The 20,487-nt window shown below is 38.7% G+C and overlaps 1 protein-coding gene across 1 annotated transcript; it reads right to left on the bottom strand.

Moving 5' to 3' along the window:
• Nucleotides 1-296: 296 nt before the first annotated feature.
• Nucleotides 297-20,206, bottom strand: LOC149219089 (serine/arginine repetitive matrix protein). The gene is made up of 16 exons (XM_089384254.1): nucleotides 19,912-20,206; nucleotides 17,255-17,865; nucleotides 16,720-16,981; nucleotides 15,758-16,053; nucleotides 7,084-7,260; nucleotides 6,031-6,807; nucleotides 5,816-5,913; nucleotides 5,634-5,696; nucleotides 5,364-5,452; nucleotides 5,155-5,220; nucleotides 4,166-4,882; nucleotides 3,936-4,010; nucleotides 3,587-3,657; nucleotides 3,212-3,269; nucleotides 2,330-2,603; nucleotides 297-2,041 (listed from the first exon to the last, which is right to left on the bottom strand). The coding sequence occupies exons 2-16, from the start codon at nucleotides 17,674-17,676 to the stop codon at nucleotides 1,302-1,304; spliced, it is 4,185 nt and encodes a 1,394-aa protein (XP_089240380.1). The 5' UTR covers nucleotides 17,677-17,865; nucleotides 19,912-20,206; the 3' UTR covers nucleotides 297-1,301.
• Nucleotides 20,207-20,487: the final 281 nt, after the last annotated feature.

Genomic DNA, 20,487 nt, shown 5'->3' with positions numbered 1-20,487 from the left:
TGAATGCAGTAACATGATGGAACTACAAAGGCAGCAACACAAATTCAATCACCTTCCTGTTAAGTAACTTAAAATTCTGTAATTCAATATTTGAGAGAAGTATTCCTGAACTATTGAGAATATACCTGATTCAGAGTTATTCATCCATTCCAGCGACAACCGGTAAACACATGCCATTTGGAAGCCACTGAGAACTGTAAACCTCACACAGAACAAAAACCTGTAGATACTAGGAAACTGAAGAGGAACACCTGATTGTAACTTCCACTATTGAACTTGTTAACCAAACTCAGAGCTGTAATCTCTTTGGTTGCCGAAGGAAGCTTTTTGACTTGACAAAATAGTGCCTGCTTACGACATTCTGAAAAACTTTGGCCAGGCTTATAACTTTATATTATAGCAATATAGCGATTGACTTACTGTTATCTTTGCAGTCAGTTCTGGTAGGATGCTATACAAATGGGTTTACTGCTGCTGCTCAAATACTAGGCAAAAATATGTAGACCAAGTAAACATTTTACTATACTAAGTTTCCTTTCTCAGGAGTTTTTAGCAATTGGAATTGCATTCACAGAATCTTAGGTGGAATGTAGTTGCATGTGACTCCTATTGGAGTCATCAAGGGTATGAACAGAAACTGATTTTTCAAAAGAATTGTACTGAAGGAATAACTAGTCAGGAAAGCATGATATAATCATTGACAAATCTACAGCAAGAAGATTTCCATGTCCATTTGGCAACAAATCCAGTCCTTACAGATTGTCAATAGAATCTATATACAAAGAAAAGATGAAGTGCAGATCCTGAACCCTGGCCAGAACAGGCATCCATAACACAAAAATGTGAACTTTTCCAGTCTAAACAACTGAATAAAAATGCAGGCAGATTCTGCAGCACATGGGATATGGCCACAGCAAAAGCATGATCAACAATTATTAATGACACAAAATGAATGTACTATCCAGTCCATTCCCCTGATCAGGGCTGAAAGTTACAACCAGGGCAAAACGCTGGTAAGTGATAAACTTGCACGGTAGGGAAGGCTGGCTTGTAAAGAGCAAAACCAAGACTGAGAAAGGTAATGGTTTGCTATTTTGTTACAAAGGGAGCAATTCCTGTGATGATTAAAAACAATTTTGCTCCCAACTGCATAGCTGACTTGTACAAGAAATCTTCAAAAGAATTTAACTATTCTAATACAATACAAGTGTCCAAAAGAAGGATGACTTGTGTCAGTGGTCGCCTTTTGACAACAGCTTCATTATAGCTTCCAATTATGTCATATACAGTAACATTCTTTGTTAGACCATCATTGCCAGATCAGAGAGGTCATCCATAGGCACATCAAGACCCATAAAATCACCAGCACCATCTTGCAAGGCCTCGTCCTCAAAGTTCAACCAGGAACCCAGGTCCTGACCTTGCCCACCTAAATCATCAGTAACAACAAAATCTTCCATGCCAGGGAGCTGCAAGTGTGACAAATCAATGGCTCCCTCATTATCATGTGATATATCCTGGGTAGCACCAGGATTGTGGTCATTTTTTGGTTTACCCAGTTTATCACTCGTCTTTTCACCTGAATCTGACACTGACAACTTTGGTGCTTCAGCTGGCTTGCCAAGAAGACCATTTACTGTAGCTGAAAGTTGGGCAGTCTTTTGTCTTGGTTTAGGCTTGTTTTTCCTTTCCCCCTTGGCATTTCCTAAACCTGGTCGACCACTTTTAGCCGTACCAGATCTTGTCAAGATCTCTTTGCTCTGCCCCTTACCTTCTCTGTCTCTTTCACTGCGCTTTCCCTTTGTCCCACCAACAAGAGTAGCCTCAAGAGCAGGTGCACCCCTTAAGATGCCACTACCAACAACTTCTTCGAGTGGAAGTTCCCTCTTTTTTCCTCGTGTTGACCACAATTCATCTTTTACACCAGCTTGTTCTGAATAAGGTGTAATTGCCTGGAGTGTGTCACATAATTCCCCATCTCCATTCTCGCTTTTGAGTGCATGTGCACGAGTACTATTCTCAGAAGCAGTGACAGACACAGCTGCAAATAAAACCACATCTTTTTTAAAATATGAATCAATGTTATTTAACAGAATCCAATTATACACAATTCCCTTCCCTAGGCCACAAAATGGCATGAAGACTATTTGCAAATTTTTACTCCAGCAGAATAATATTGCTGTAAGGGAATTACAAAGAAAATCTTGCAACAACACACAATGTTCGCCCTAGAGAATTTTAGGTTTTAAACTATAATTTTCATATTATATTGCAGATTATTTCCATAGCGATGAGAGTGAAATGGAAAAATGTAGTTGAAATACACCACCTGATGGCTTCAATTCTGAGAGAGGCGGAGTAGATCCAACAAACACATTGGCAGTGACCCCCTCTATAACGTCATTAAGTAGTTTTGTATCCATCTCACGTGAAGATATGCAGAAGAGTCTTTCTTTTAAGGAAGCTTCTGAAAAGCAGCTCTTGCCAGTCTCATCAAACTTTCGACACTTATCTAGTGTGCGTTTAACAAAAGCCAAGGCAGCCTGCTTTGCAGCTTTGTTCCCTGCACTCTTGCCACCAGAAGCGTTGGCACCTCGACACCCCTACAACAGTATACAGTACCCTCAGATGGAAGCCTAAAAATAAAAATGCTAATTTATTCCTAGATCATCCTTGGCCTTTCTCCACACATTTTTAACATTATTGCCAAATAAATTAAAAAGCAATTTTATGGGCATAAAACGATAACTTATTTCCAATTTCTAAGGGAACTATAATTGTTTACTGATAAGCCTTCAATATGTCAGACAAAAAACCCTGCTTCTAAGGCTGCACATACGGGATAATATGGCTAGAGTTTCCATCAATCTTTTGACTTATTAATTGAACATAACCAATAATGACAGCCAACAGTCGCTCTTACTGCATGCATACAAAATTTTATTTTCAGAAAATGACAATTGCTCATAAAGGCTCCATGCTATTAGAAGAGACAACATAACTTCCTTTGTCAATGAAACCATAATTATTTTAATAGAACAGACCAAGCATCCAAACACGATTCAGAGATGTCTTCCACATTTCAAAGCAAATAAGATTTTGCAAGCCTCATTGAAAATACTGGTATGCAAGACTACCCAAAAAGTGTATGATAGAAAGCCTTGTGAAATAAATCAACAAGATGTAGCTAAAAGATGTTTGCAGATCTTACCATATGTTTTTTGTAAGCTATGTCTAGAAGTTTGTTGAAGGCAAGAATCTCACGTCCCCTGTATACAGAATAAACAAAATCAAGGACGTTGGTCACTTTAAAGTTTGGAAGAACTAGAGACCAGACAACAGAGTGCCTTCCACTTCTCCCTGGAAAAAGTGTTAAGAAATATGGCAAGAAATATTTACAAGCCTAACTATATAAATTTGCTGATTGAAAGCTTCCATTGTGATACCAAAGCTTCCATCTGAAGGAGAACTATATATATTTCAAAATCCTATTAATGAAGGAAAATTCGTTCCTCCTAAAGAAAATTGTATAGAATTGCATGTCAACCAAGCATTTAGCAAAATTGTTTCAGTCAGCTGTGATTACCTTTCTTCTTCTTCCTGTTTTATGAGGACGGTTTTTTCCAATTTGTACACCTGACTTTTGTTTCTGGAAACCTGTGGAGAAAACAAAGCATAGAAGGTTACCTTCGTCAAACTTTCTGGACACAATGATGTTTATAATAGTCCAAAGTTAAAACAAATGTAGAGGTTCAATAATGCCCTGGAATTGTCCGAGTGTTCCTTCCAAGTGTTTACTCTAAGAGGATCTATTAATATATCTTTTTTTTAGATTCATTATTTTTTACTTGGAAAGAATCGAAAGATATGTCAAGAGAATGAACAATGGAAAAAGAATAATGAAAGCCTACAACACAGATTTTGATGAGATTAACCTGCTGCTGAAGCTGTTCCTGAAGCTTACAAATGTCTTCTTTTATCTCCTCATCTTCCCTCTGTGACAAATCCGGCTGGAGAAAAGATAATCAGAATGTTACAATAACATTAAGCAAAAAAATCAACAAACGTAAGGTAAAGTTCAAAAGCATACACAACCATACACATGATTCTCAATATTGCCATAGACACATTATCAGAGAGAAACAGTTAAGATGGGTAAGAATACCACAAATTCTGGAAACAGTCCAAGAGTATGAAGTTCCAAGAGAATCCTCTGATCTAAGAACATTTCCTCAGACTGCATTTCATAAGTTGAAATATCAGAGATCAATCCAATACTTTGATAATCTGATTGAGACTCATCTTGATTCTTTTGCCGTCCACGCATATGTCTTTCATCCAACTGTCCATAGTCTGAATTAAGATTTTCAATTTCTGAACATTCTACAATATCATCTCCCTGACTGAATTCATCTCCATTACTATTTTCCACTATATAATTCCAGTGCCCATTTGAAGCAGCATGGCTGTCATAACGAGAACCATCTAACATGTGTCGCTTCCGTTTTTTCCATTCCACTTCTAACTCTATCTCTGATTCCACTCTCTTTGTGTCCTTAGTGTCACTGTCAATCTGACTAGTACCACGAGGAGAATCCTCACTAATGCATTGAACAGAGTCATCTTGTTGTCCATCATATAGAGTTCTGCTCGCTTCTTTGAGGTCTTCTTCGATAATTAAAGCTGAAAGCACCCTTTGAGAAAGTGGAAGCATCTTGTCAAGCCATCTGCGTTTTTTAGAGGATCTTTCCATATCCTTTGTGTCATTCAAACTGCCAAGCCTCAAGGCCTCATTATCCACACTTCCATTTGGCAGACTTTTTTGCTTGCTGGCAATAATTGGAGTAGGAGATGCCGGCAATGAACTACATATGAGACCAGCCTGAAAATAGAGGAAGGTGTTACCCCAAGGTTTGCAGTATAAAGCATCTGAACATGCATGCAACTAAATACTAACTAAAGGCATTTTCAAAATCTCTAAAAAGATCCACCCTTTAAGCAGCACACAAGTGAGAGCTCCAAGGGCTTAATAACAAAAGTTATTGCAGTAAATGACGAGTTCAAACTTATGGCGCTATAAGATATTTGCTAAAGACTGGCTATTTTCCATCACAGAAAAAACCAAGATAGATGGCAGCTGGACCATGCTCATACCTTTCCATTCTGAAGATTGCCAGATGTATAAATTGCAGCTGTATCTGCATCCTCCAACTGTCTGATCTGCATCCAGCAAGTCATTGAAATTATCATAATGAGCTCAAAGTAACAACATAATTTAAGAATTCAAAATAATTATAAATATTTCCAGAAAGGAAATTTTCCATATATTTTACATGGCAATAATTGTGCGCGAAAATTATTACTTGTTGCTTGAGGAAATCTAGGTCATCCTGAGTGAGGAATGCAAAAAAAGGCTCCATTTGCTTCCAAAATGGTCCTGAACATGCAGTCTCTGCCAGAACCAGTTTCAAGATTAAACAACAACCAATGAAAAAGTTTATATTTTGCTGTCCTTTATAATTAAGAAAATATCCAGGCAGTGGACACAGCTATATATACCCCCCTCAAGAGATTAAAGCAAGCTAATTTATATGTTACTGTGAATCATAGTATGTAAAGTCTTCTAATCTTACCACTTGCATTGATAGCATCATTTGCAGCTGCTAGGAGTTCTTCACGATCATCATCTGACTCGCCTGCAAAAATGCAGCTGCAACATATCAATACCCTATGATGGTGTGTAACAATGACTAATCTCAAGTTTCATCAAGTTTCATACTAGATAATCAATTTCTCAGAATATAGAAGCACATGCCTGTAAAATCTGATGATCCACTGTTCATTGGACGCCTTGGACGTGTAAGGGGCTTCCGATCCGATGATATTTTCTTGGATGGAGGTCGACCTGTCTTACTGAACAACAGAAGAACATGTATCAGTCTATTGATTGGTTTTAATTCATGACTTTTTCTCAGTAATGTTTCAGCTTTACAAACTAGAGAAAAGTAAAATTTACAGTGTACCACTCACCTTTCTACTTTATCAATACCAGGCCTTGTGCTCCTTAGTTGCTTTGCTGTTGCAGAATTTTCAAGTTTTCCACTTGGAGGAGGAATACTGGTCCTGAATGGAGTTAAGCCCCGCCCACTCCGTCCTTGTCTACGCACACAATCTCCACTTTCTTCTTTCGTAAGAATTTTTGTCTTCTTCGTTAAAACCAATGGCCCAACCTTTTGAGTGACAGGCGCAACCTTTTCCTCTGCATCCCCTTGCTTCTTGTTCTTGTCCTTGCACTTGTTGTCAACAGCTCCTGATTCCTCACTCTCGGATAACCCAGCAGAAGAAGAGACATTTTCAGTCTTTAATTTGCTTTGCTGGGGAGCACTATTGTTTGATGAGCGCCTTGGGAAACCTGTGCCATTGCTCTCAGTAGAATCAGGTTTAGCACCAGACTCAGGATTAGGAGATCCCTCTGCCAAACTTGTCACATTATCACGATTTGAAACTGGTGCCACAAAGTTTGATCTTCTTCCACGTGTCTTCAGTGGCTTTGACCCACCCCATTGGGCTACAGGCGGTGATGAAGATCTTGTTGGCAGTGGTCGCTTGCGATTGTTTGTGCCACCAGCAACCTGAGCTCTGTTTGCACTGGAAGATCGCTCCCAACCATCAAAAGTAGGAGATGTGCGTGCAAAATTTGGTGATGTATTAGCTGATGCACCTGAACTGGACCGGGGCGCTCGAGAAGCCTTCCCTTTCATAATTGTCGTGGGACTGGCTGCATGATTCTCATCACGAATGTTTGGCCTGAAAATATAGATAATAAACACAGATGTAATAACAATAACAGTGACAAGGTAAAAAGTAAATTTTATGAATAAGTTTGCAGATTAGGTAAGAGAGTTGGTAACATATACAATATAACAAAGTTTTGACATAAGCTCTTACAATTCTGCATGATTGATCTTAAATAAACAGCAACTGTGTTTTTCTCACATGAAAATTCTCAAGCAGTGATCTAGATTAATTTTATCCCAAGTGAAATGCATTCATTAGAAAGGATTCACAGGCTAAGAAGAATACTTAATACTGCTCTTCGGAACATTTCGGTCTTTCTCCAAGCCAATAAATCGATCCTTCTTCTCATTTGTAGTAGTACTATCATGTTCATTTCTTGTAATAGAACGCACATTTAAACCACTCTGTTGGGAAGAATTTTCCATTTTGAGCATCGAAACAATTCCATGAACAGGCCCAGACCTGCAAAAGTACAACATTAAATTCTGACTTGTACAAGCCTATCTATATTTACCAGCCACACAAATGATAAGACATGAGAGTAGTCCCCCTTTGCCATTTCTTTTCAATGAAACCATACAGGCAATGTCAACCATTCTTTTCAATGAAACTATACAGGCAATGTCAACATCATCTAAGAAGAGCGGAGATCCAACACTCCAATTAGGAGGAAATTCTTTACGGAGATGGGAGTAAAGACCATAATACAGATAACTAGTAATTCTATTGTGCTTGTATGATTATTGTGAAATTGAAAACAATTATTGTGAAATTTAAAAGGTTTTCCAGAGGAAACTGTGAAGTGTGATAGACCCCACAACAATTATCACCATATAGTCCTTGATAACCAAGTTAAAAAGACTAATATCCTAATTAGCTGGACTACGAAATTTGAAACACGCGCTGCAGCTAGAGCAAAGAATAAAATAAGCTATAGCAAATAATTGATATATAAGGACAGTAAAGAGTTGTGGCTTGGACTAAAAGTTACCATTCAAAATAATGTTTCTGAGATGTTTCCATTTCATGTGACTATGATATATATATTTTATAGATGCTATAGTGGTTTTTTGTAAATCGGCCAAATCAGACTCAGAGTCGGCCGCTTCAACTGGTCTGGTGCCCTCCAGGAGGTGACTCAACATTTGAATTGGTTTGGTATGAATTTATGAAACCAGTCAAACCAACCAGTTTGGCCAGTTCCATTCCAAACCAGTCATGTCCAGGCCCGTGCAAATTTTCTCAGATAAGCACAACAAAAAGTTTCAAAAATGGTGAAATATCCCCAAAAACCCCCAACACAATCTTATATACAGGACCCCCCCCCCCAACCAACATTTTGCCTCACACCTCTCTCATTGAGCACTTGTGGGACATTGGAGTTTGTAGAGCTGTGCTGAAGAGTTGAGATTCAGAGTGAGCTTGGAGTTTGTTTGCCATTCTTTGTGGGCTGTTTGCTGTGGACTTGGCATCCAAATCCAGATTAGTGATGAGTTTGTGATGAGATCATTGATATGTTGTAGATTGTAGCATGTTGTTATTGGACTGTCTAGAAGTCATTTAGACATTCACTGTTTATGCACTTTGTTTTGGATATTGCACTCGGTGCCATTTCACTATAATAACCATTACATGGTATATAGTAATACACATGAGCAATAGCATACTTTTATTAATGTAAGGAACTAGAACAATTTATCCTAGTATTCATTGTAACAATTTATCTTAATACGGTGGCTAAATTGTATAAACATTAAATATTATTCATTGGGGCAGTGAACTGTTCAAATCCTTACTTTAACAATGATATAGACAGTGGCAGAATATATAAAAATTTCAACAATTTATCCAGTCGACGTGTCACCAATACAAAACCATGTGTATCCCAAGACAGAGTTCGACTTCAAATCAAATAGTTCAACTACAGGACCCGAGGTCCCAACCGAGTACCACAATGAAAATATAACTAGATACTTTGGCTTCCTTCTGTTCACGATTATTGTCCTGGTTCAGTACAATGTGAGGGTTTCCTATTGGTGTGGCTCCCCTTCAAAACATACGAAGACTTCAGCTCCTTTGAAATTTACATCCAAGTTATGCCTGCGTCCAACGTCTCATACGAATCGTCTACTGCTATTGCAAATGTGGGGGTCGGTAAAAGTTAAAACAACTTCCAGATGCCTCACAAGGTCTTTTTTTATGCCTGGACTTCGATTCTAATTAGAGAGATGACTCCTAGCTGACTGTTCCAGGGCTCATACCCTTCTGCTGCCTTAAAGAACAATTGCTTGTAGCCAAAGCCAAAATCCAATCAAGAAAGAAAACCCTTGCCGTCTGAAATGGATAGGACCTGCAGCCAGACAAGAGATTTTCGCTGTCTTAAAGAACTTCCTATGTCAGAATAGTGCTTCCTGCTTCCCAAAGTTATCACTTGAGTCTTGACCAAAACATAAATGTGTCTCCCAAAAATTACACTGCCTCGGACAGAAACTTAGAACAAAGAGGAATAATAAAAGGTTGTCAACTAGGGTGGAATCTTTCACCACCAAAATTGACAAGAGAGAGATGGGATCTAATAACCCTCAGAGCTAATGCTCAAGAACAAATGATTTGTTTCACGCTTCATGCTCTAAAATGAATTCAATCCTCCTCTATTTATACCTTTTCTTGAGGGGTTTCATCTTCTTTATTGATTGAGTAAACCTTACTCAAAACCCCAACTCTGGGATTTTCGCCCAGCTGCCCCAAAACTTGCCCAATAATTGGGTATTTTGGGGTTTTTCCCCTTTTTTGGAGGACTATAACCTATGGGGATAGATAGCCTAATGAGTCCCATTCGTCCTAAATTGGTAGAGGACATTATAGTCCACCCTGCCCGAAATTGGTTGCCCTCAAGCAATTGCATGTTCAGGTGCTGCAAAATCCGTTCTCCTTCCCATGTCGCATCCTCCTCTGGTAAATTCTTCCATTGGATGAGAATCGAGATATTCCGGAATTACTCTTCCTTTTTATTCTTTTCCCGTGTAGCCATGTTTGTTTTTGGAATTAGTTCTAGTTGCCCTTCTTCGTCTAAGGTGGTAATTCCACAGAGGCGGTGACCTACTCAGTGCTGACCCACAGCCTTCTTAAGGCATGACACACGGAATACATTGTGGATTTTGTTGTCACTTGGTAGCTCCAACTCATATGTCACTTCGCCAGTTCTATGGTGAAATTTGTAAGGCACATAAAACCTCGGCTTCAGTTTTTCTACCCCGCTCTTCTTGAGGGTACACTGTCTATAGGGCTACAAAAGCAAGAAAACAAGATCTCCCACCGCAAAACTTCCTTTTGTTCAATGCAGGTCCACATATATCATTTGTTGATTCTGAGCAACCTGTATATTTTCCTTGAGTACCCTGAGAATGTCTTGAATCTCCTATATCCAATTTTTGGCAAAGGGTGCTTTGTTGTCTCCAAAAATTCTACCGATGAATGACGGTGCATCATATCCATACAGAACTCTAAAGGGTGTCATCCTGATGGATAAGTGGTAGGTGGTGTTGTAGCAATGCTCCCCAAGGTACAACCACTTAATCCGTGCCTTTTGTTGACCTGTCACATAGTTGCATAGATACCCTTCAATCCACGAATTCACAATTTCTGTCTAACCGTCAATTTGAGGGTGATAGCTAGTGCTAGAGGTCAATTCAGCCCCACTAGCGTGAAATGCTCCTGCCAAAATGTGCCCATAAATCTACTGTCACAATCGCTGACTATATTCTTTAGCAGTCCATGCAGTCTAAAGACCTCTTTGAGAAACAGTTTTGCCACTTGTTTGGCCAAGCAATCAACTGAGATGGCAAAGAAGTGTGTGAATTTAGTCACTTGTCTACCACTGTGTAGGTGCAGTCCTTACCTTGTGCTTTGGGTAAACCTATGATGAAATCCATCGAGATGCTCTCCCATTTTCATTTCGGTATTGGTAGGGGTTGGAGAAGACCTGCAAGATGTGTATGTTCAATCTTATTCTATTGTCATTCATGCATTCCCTGACGTATTTCTAGTGTTTTAAAAACCGGCCAGTTTGAACTAGTAATCGATCAAACCGGCCAGTTCACTAGCCGACCGGGTCAAATCAGCAAAAAAAACCCGGTTTGACCCCTCCCTTCGCCAAAAAATTAGAAAAATCAGTCCTAATTGGCTAGTTTAGGACGAAACCGGCTGGTTTATGGTCAAACCGGCCGGTTCCATCATAAAACGGTCGATTTATTGCCAGGGTAGCTACAAACCCCACAGAATACATTTTTGTGAGTTTTGAAGATGTTTTGAAGGAAATTTGGGGTTGTTTTCCTCCAAAAATAGTCCCTCCAAGAAAAACATGCCTACCGTCTCATTTTCCTGACACATCTCAACCCTAGCAATGTTGGCAATTAATGGTAATGTTAAATACTTAAAGTAAAAGTGACATTTCCTTTAATTTTCATTTTCAATTTCGTCCTTTTACTTAAATTTTAACATTACCATGAAATGACTCAGGATGTTTGAGAGTGGTTTCGACCTCACTGGATTTCATATGGAGAAACTAGAATCTTAGATTTCACTCAAAATTCAATAGACTTAATGATTTTCAAGATTTCATGGTTTGGGGGTTTGCAATGTTTCCATTTGATTCTATAATGCGTGAGGGTATGAGATTGGCATTTGATCAAGAGCATGAAGCCCTTTAAGAACCTTGATGTTGGTGGCATTGATTGTTGAACTTTGTTGATGTTGGTGGTATTGATTGTTGAACTCCTCTACCATGGCCTTAACAAGAATGCACCTTTCACTCAAAGGAAAACAACTGGTTAGGCATGCTAATTTTTTTCTACCACATTATAAGGTTGAAGGGATGAACCCTTCACTCAAACCAAAATCATTGGTTAGGCATGTTAAACCTTTTCAATTTCTATCATGTTATAAGGTTGAGCAATCCAAGTCTGAAGATTTTGAGCTTGATGTTTTTGTATCTCTTGTTGATGGTGTTTATGTATTTCTAGTAGCATTGAAACTTAAATCAATGATGAGTTTCATGAGTGACCGAGTTGATCAGTGATTTGTAGTTTTGATGTCTATTTTTGCTACTACTACTAAAGTTGTAGAGGAGTTTTAGGAGCCTTCAAACTTTGAGCCATATTATTTATGTAGCTCATGTTGATGATCTCTTGTCTAGTAGTGGTTATGAGTTTGATCATGATGAGGAGTGATCATGTTGTTGATCACTGATATGTAGACTTGTAGTAGGTCAATGACCCCATAGCTTAGTGCATTGTTTTCAGACTCTAGAGGCCATTTAGAGCCTCATTCATTATGTATTTTGTGCTGATATGTATTGCACTCGATGCCATTTTGATATATTCAACTTTACAGGGTATATAGATGAGCAAACATTGCATATTTTGTATCTATTGGTTTGGAATCATGGTTTTAAATCTTAAAAATAGTTTTTTATTAAAAACTAATTATTTCATGTATTTTTTTAAAGACCGGTTCATTTAGACCTAACCAGTCCCGATTTGACCAGTTCCGATTTGAAACCCAGTTTATTAGGTGGATCGGTCTTGTCACCGGTTCCGGTTTTTAAAACTATAATTTCATCACATCTTCCTTGAGCCCTTTCCACAAGATTCGTTCCCGAATCTATCGATATGTCTTGAAGAATCCCCAATGCCCAACTGAAGGAATATCATGTGTAACCTTCAAAATCTTCTCCCTAATTGTATATTCAAGAACCATGTATATCCTGTCTTTATAATAAATGACTCCAACTATTTTGTACCTGTCATCCTGGATGATCATGTCGATTAGTGGGCAGGCAAATTGGTTCTTGGCATACTTTGCTAAGAGGTGTGCCTTCCAATCTTCTAAGAGTTCCCTGAGAGCACATGCTACTAGTTTCCTAGAAAGTGCATCGGCCACAACATTCTTCCTTCCCTTCACATACTCAATATCAAAATCATAAGCTTACCCATTTTTGTTGCCGCTCGTTTATGTTCTTTTGCCCCAGTAAATGACACAGGTTGTTGTCGTCTATCTTGACTATGAACCTATTTCCCACCAAATATTGTTTGAACTTTGCCAATGCATGCATGATTGCCAGCATCTCCTTGTATATATGGAATAAGCTTTTTTGTGTCCTGGAATTTCTGACTTTCAAATGTGATAAGGTGGCCCTTTTGCATTAAGACTGCCCCTATCCCTTCCATTGACGCTACATGAGCTCATTATTTCTTTGAACTTGTTAAAAGTCTTGTCAGATTCTTTTGTCCACCTGAGTGCTCCCTTTTTGGTTAAGTCTATCAAAAGTGCACTTAACTGAGAGAACCCCTTAACAAACTGTAATTAGTAGTTGCGGATCGCGAGGAACCCTCATAATTCTGTTAGGGTTTTGGGTGTGGGCCAGTCCCATATTGCCTGAATCTTTTCTTGATGAACTTGTACTCCCTTTGCGCTGATTATGTGTCCAAAACAAAGAATCTTTGTCAACCCAACTCGCATTTTGATGCTTTGGCATAGAGAGATTACTCTTGCATAATGTTCAAAATTGTATCCAAATGCCTCAAATTATTGTCCCATATTTTGTTGTAAATGAGAAGGTCATCAAAGAACACTAATAAAAACTTCCTTAGCAGCTTGTTGAAGATATTTTTCATCCAGAATTAGAAAGTAGAAGGGGCATTTGTTAGTCCAAACAACGTGACCATAAATTCAAAGTGTCCATAATGGCATCGAAATGTTGTTTTAGACACATTCTCTTCTCGAACTCGGATTTGATGGTACCCCGATCGTAAATCAATCTTTGAAAAGTAAGTTGCTCCATGAAGTTCGTCTAGTAGTTCATCGATCTTGGGGATAGGGTGCCTATTTTTTATAGTTTTCTTATAGAGAGCCCGATAGTCAATGCACATTCTCCATGTGTCGTCCTTCTTCTTTACCAAGACCACGGATGAGGCAAATGGACTCAAGCTAGGTCTAGTGTAGCCCATTTCTAACAGCTCGAATGGTCTTTTATATTTCATCCTTGAATTTCTTCGAGTGTCGATAGGATGTGGTGATCACAGGCTTGGCTCCCTCTTCTAGTTCTATAGTGTGCTTGAATCCTCTCTTAGGAGGCAATCCTGGAGGAATGTCACCAAACACTGGAGCATGTTTATCCAACACTTATTGAATATCTATCTTGTCTTGCGGTTTGTCATTGTCAGGAGTCTTTTGGCTCATAACCCTGCGTTTTGTTGCATATGCTATATCTCCATGCCTAAATAGGGCTTCCATCCTCCTGGCTAAAAAGATCTGTGGGTTGTCGTTTGCCATGCCTCTCAATACGACCTTACTGCCATTTAGTGCTCCAAGTTCCATTTCCAATGCTTGGTAGTCCATCGTTTGCTTGCCCAACGAATACAACCATTGAACCCCATATACCATGAGGTTTGCAAGATCTATTACATAGAAATCACTAGTAAAAGTATAGTTACCAAGAGTTGCACTCAAGCCTGCAGCTTACCATCAAAATGTTCGAAGACTTCAACTCCTTCGAAATTTACGTCCATTTATGTTGCGTCCAACATCTCATATGAATCTTCTACTGCTATTGCACGAGTGGGAGTCGCCAAAACAACTTCCAGATGCCTCGCGTGGTCTTTTTTTATGCCTGGACTTCGATTCTAATTAGAGAGATGACACCTAGCTGACTGTTACAGGACTCATACCCTTCCGCTACCTTAAGGAACAATTGCCTGTAGCCAAAGCCGAAATCCAATCAAGAAAGAAAACCCTTGCCATCTGAAATGGATAGGACCTGCAGCCAGACAACAGAATTTCGTCGTCTTAAAGAACTTCCTATTCCATAATAGTGCTTGCTGCTTCCCAGAGTTATCACTTAACCAAAACAGAAATGTGTCTCCCAAAATTACGCTGCCTCAGACAGAAACTTAGAACAGGGAGGAATAATAAAGGGTTGTCAACTAGGGTGGAATCTTTCACCACAGAAATTGACAAGAGAGAGAAGGGGTCTAATAACTCAGAGCTAATGCTCAAAGAACAAATGATTTAATTCACACTTCATGCTCTAAAATGAATTCAATCCTCCTCTATTTATAGATTTTCTTGAAAGGTTTCATCTTCTTAATTGATTGAGTAAACCTTACTCAAAACCCAGTTCTGGGTTTTTTTCGCCCAGCTACCCCAAAACTTGCCCAGTAATGAGTATTTTGGGGTTTTTCCCCTTTTTTGGACTATAGCCTATGGGGATGGATAGGCTAATGAGTCCCATTTGTCATCAATTCGTAGAGAACATTATAATTAAAATTATCATATTTTCATTTAAGTATCTTTTAGTAAACCAGGGTCCTAAACCAAGTCATCAGCCATTTCCAATCAAAGTCTGGTCTGACCCTCAGCCGATTCCAAGTATGGTTCCAATGCTGAACCAGGACTAGAACATCTTATTCTCCCCCAAAAGAGATGTTATCACGAATCATACCCACTAATTTATAATTAATAAATAGTCAAGTTTAAACTGTAGAATCATGTTACCAGGTATTACCATACTATGGATTTGATACTTGTGTTGACAGTAAATATAAGTAGAACAGTGCAGAATTACTAATGAAAGAAAGTTCAAGGCTACTAAAGATTTCCTAGAAAATTATAAGTAACTTAAATGCAAAAAAATGTATATTCTACTTTGAAACCTTTTATACTTCAAAATTTGATTAACTTGGTGTTCATAATCGATATGCACCAGAACTCCATGAACAAAGCAGCTTTTGTTGATCTCTCGGCTGTTTGATGCTCTACATGGAATTTCCCCCAAAACATTATCCATATTTGGGATGGCTATTAAGGTGACACATCTCTTGAGACAAAAGCACACAACGTAGAAAGCACAACACAAGAATTGTGAAATATAAAAGCATAATATTTCAATGACAAATCCTACCTGTAACCATGTCCTTCACTTGGCCTGGAGCGGTTATCAACGTTAGGCCTTTGTTGTATACCTCGTTTATGATCTCGATCACCATCCAGTGTTCTATTTGCCACTGTACTGAGAGACACATCTGATTTTATTCCAGACCGCCTTCCTTTTGATTTCTTTTCCCAGCCTTCACTCCCAGCTGGCAATGTCCGATCTTTATCTTCTGACTGACTTGCAGGATTTCCAGACCTGAACAAATCTCTCTCTCTATCTGTCAGGATAGGTGGTCTAGACAAACCGTTGGAACGGCCTTCCAACTGAGATTATTCATAGAACAGAATCCAATGTCAGAAAATGCATTCCTGTATATTTTTGGTTCAAACAGCAGCCAGCAATCCACAAAAATTTGATATTCGTTTTCGGTATGTAGTATCCTTTTAAAGTATAAATACCCAAAAGAGACATTATAAACAACAATAACTGGACGATAGCAAGCTTGTCAAGATAGACAAGATTCAGACATGGCAAAACTGTATGCAAAATATTCTGATTTTAAGGGGAACAAAACAAAACCAGTATATGTTCAACTAATAACAGCATCTATCTTTCTTTTCGTAAATTTCAAGTGCCAATATCCAACAGATGCTGACTCTAAAGTTCAAATTCCAGACTTCACATGCTAGGAACTTCCAGAGGAATCATTATGTATAGCATGCATCAACAGGTAAAAGATAAAAGAATAACTCCCAGTCAAACAAGCAAGTACATACTGACTGTTTCTCTGCCTTTTTCCCACCATCTTGACTTCCTGAAGTCTATAAATCGTGTGAAAATAGCAGAGATGAAAGGGGAAAAGTAAGATTAAGGGAGAAACCATCAAAGTCAAACATAGAAAGGGGAAGAATCAACAAGTATTTTTTTACACAGTTCAAACAAAAAATCGGTACAAAATATTTTTTCATAAGGAGAATTCTGATACGAACCCGTGTATCGATTGATGTGCGAAGTCTCTTGTTAGGAACAGCAGATTTTCTGTCATCAGATCTTTGGGAGCTGGTGTCCACAGAATTTGAAGCTGTGTGACTTTGAGATCCAACTTTCAACAAATTTCCACCCACAGCAGAGCGATCCACTGACAACGTACTAGGAGTTGAAACTTCTGCTCGAGACCTCTTTCTCGACAACAATGGAACACGAAATTTATCCAATTTGGAAATTGCTTCATTCAGAAATCTTGCTCTCTCCCTGACACAGAAGAATTGCATTAAACATGAGTGTCGTGTAAACAAAGCAAGACTAATGTCCTCGCTGTTGAATTCAATATTTAAAATTTTGCAGTGCAGCTAGGCTGAAAGACATATTGAGGCATTACATACAGGTGACTTGTTAACACCGAATTTTTAATATAAATATTAAAAATTAAAATTAAAAAAACCGCCTTGTTAACTTCAACGAAACAGGACCAGTCATATTATCTGAGGCACTGAGTAATATTTTAGTATTGTTCCTGGGAAATACCTCGCCTTTAGAGAATTTTCAGCAACAAATGTCCTCACTCGCTTGAGCTCCTCCGGCCCAAGTGAAGCAAGAGCTTTGGCATGCACTGCTCCCAATGATGGATCTTCTGTTTGACTTCCTACGGCGGCATTAATCACCCTTCTCAGCTCAACTTGACGTATAAATTTCTGATCTCCCATTGACAGTGTATCTAACAATAAGACCTGTGAGAGAGGCAAATGTTCTCCATGTGATGAGGCACCACCCCTGGGCAAATTTGGTCCTGCCATTAAATTTCGACTTTCCAAAGTTTCTCGAAAGCTGCTCGACCTTTCCAAGTTTGAAGCACTTAAAAAGTGACTCCGCTGCCCATTTGCATAGCCAGTAAAATTTGATCCATCCGGGCTACTGGAAGATATATCAAACCTTGAACTGCCTGCCATTGCTCTAAGCTGTTTACAAACTAAAAATCCCCAATCTAAACCATGAAAATACTGAGTTCCAACACCAATTAACTAGCCACCACATTTCCAGTGATGATTCTATTAGGTATCCATCTCAATAGAGCACTTTCTTAAATCTTATCCACATTATCTCAACCGAATTTCATTACACACGGCATTACACAGAACCTGCAACCAAAAGAGAGCAAACATAAAATACGTATGAAGATGTCATCAGAAATAAAGTAACTCCAAATGCCAAAATCCAAGAAGTTAACGATCAAAGTTTCCCATCACAGCCGCATCATTAATCACTGTAACTATAAAGGGAAACTCCGAAGAGTAAACTCTCAAATATTAAAAAGACCACTTTCAACCACTTCATTAATTGCCCAAAAAAATTGCATTCTACAGCCCAGGTAGGGATTATTTGATCCATCAGCTCTTCGTATTTGTGTGCCCACTCTGTAACAGTGCATCGGGCATACGGACACTACCACATGGCACAGACCCATATAAACCCGGATCTGAAACATACCTCGAGATCACTAAGCGCAGTGATGCATATATCCAGCCCGCATAAATAGCCGACATATCAAATATCCGAATTCAATATGTGAAAACATGAAGTGTATATCAGACCCTCGTTTAGATGGATTTGTGCTAGTACTATAGCCCTACAAAGTGTGTTTCCAAGCGCCTATAATGTTACAACTGTGGTGACCCCTTTGGCCAGTGCAAGGGATGACTGACTCATATGATGTTGGCCAGGAATTTGGCTTACATGTGTAAGGTGCATAGGATTAGTACATACAGGAGATTATTGTAGTCATTCCCATATAGTTGTCTATGATGCTTTAAAATCATTGTTTTTTCGTTTACTAAGAGTTATTCACATTTATTGTACTTGGGAATCAGTTGTGCAAGTCATCATATTTATTGTACTTGGGAGTAGTGTTCCCATCTATAACTGGTGTGTCTAGTATGTCTTTGGTTATCTTGGGTATATAAGATATTAACAAGTGCCAACATGCAGTGCCAATTCCAAATTCTATCAGTGCGAAAACCAACATACTTGAGTATGGGGAATGCATTCCCCCTTTCCTGCCAATTGCATCACGAAGCTCAAGCGTAATTTTCCAATCATAAACCGGTCAACCAGTGACAATATGTAACTAGACAATTGACTAGACCCACTAAATTTCAAATTTTAAATGGACTGCTTATATGAAGAACAGAGAAACTAGATAATTGACTAGACCCACTAAATTCCAAATTTTAAATGGACTGCTTATATGAAGAACAGAGACAGAACCAAAGCAGCTTCCCTTTCCCACCAATCGAAGCTTGGAAAAATCGCAAAAAGAAAAAGATGTTCATGTGCAGTAATTCAATTGTTCAGCAAGACAACATCCGTCCCATGCAAACAAATTAAGCAGAGCGTACGATCAAGAAAAATTCAAAATGTAATACAAATTAAGCACGGTCTACGATCAAGAAAAATTCAAAATGTAATACACTGTTAACTAGACCCACTAAATTCTAATTTCCATTGCACTGCTTACGTGAAGAGCAGGCATAAACCGAAAGCAGCTTTATTTTCCCACCACTTGAAGCTTAGAAGAATTCCCCGAAAAAAAAAATCGACATGTCCCATATGCAGTATTTCAATTATACAACAACTTCGAGCCTATGATCAAGCAAAATTCCAAGCCGTCAAGAGAAAAAGGACCTACATTATACCTATCCACAAAAAGAAAGATTTCTATAAAAGGCAAAGCCTAAAATCCCACGACCAAAATTATAGGACCTCAACCAGCTAGTCACAGCACAATGGCAGCCGAGAAAAACTGTTGCAAATTAACAACGAAAATCAATACGCGGGCAGCCAAACAAACGCCCAACTGAAGAGGGGTTAAACATAAGGGCCGTGACCATCAAAAATTCAGGAAGGATTAAAATGACAATTTCAGTGATATTTTTATATATCACACCCTAAGAAAAGAAAAGAAAAAAAAAAACGAGAAATCGCACTGGGTTCAACATTAAAGGGCAAAATGGTCCTTTATTCAATTCCAAAAACCCTCATCGGCCATCAATTTAGGGCAAATTTCCAGATCGCAAGGGCAATTACGAGCAAGAACGCAACCCCACTGTAACCCTCGGAACGAACAAAACACACAAACAAAGAGCAATTAACAGTGGCGTGACTAGGGCGAAGATGGATTAGCATACCTGTGATGATCAGTGAAGTGGCCGCGATCGATCCGACATGGAGGGTTTCAACTTTCGGTTTTTAGGTTGCAGGTAATAACCCCCTCGGGTGTACTTCAATCCCAACTAATTTAACCACAGAAAGTTTTGCACAATTCAAGTGGATTGATTCACCACTACAGGCTCCTCCTTTTGCTAAAGGTTGGACTCAATTTAGCACGCGCGCTCTTGTAAATTCTTTGACAAAAGGCAAGGAATGAACGAGGGACGGGACGAGGAGGACGAGAGAAATGGGGGTTTGGATTATGTGGAAATGTCTTCGTCTCTCTATTTTAGCGGTGGATTTAGTAGATCCCCCCATTTCGGAAGAATATTCTAATGTCCATTGCCTCCGTTTCCTCCCTCATTCTCTTCTTTCACATCAAGTTTCGAGGGATTAACTATTTCGTAATTTACTTATTTATTTTTTAGATTCTGAGATCGAATTTTTTAGCGTTGTATCAAATGATTTAAGAAAACAAATTTAAAAATATCATCAGATATACATATTTATATTTTTCATCAAACATATATTTTTAAATTATTAAATTAAGTAAT

This window comes from Pinus tabuliformis, chromosome Q (genome assembly GCF_031772625.1).
Source record: "Pinus tabuliformis cultivar Carrire ecotype Pingquan chromosome Q, CPIR1, whole genome shotgun sequence".
Taxonomy (NCBI): domain Eukaryota; kingdom Viridiplantae; phylum Streptophyta; class Pinopsida; order Pinales; family Pinaceae; genus Pinus; species Pinus tabuliformis.
Note: the sequence above shows the minus strand (reverse complement) of the source record. Positions and strands in the feature narration are given on the sequence as shown.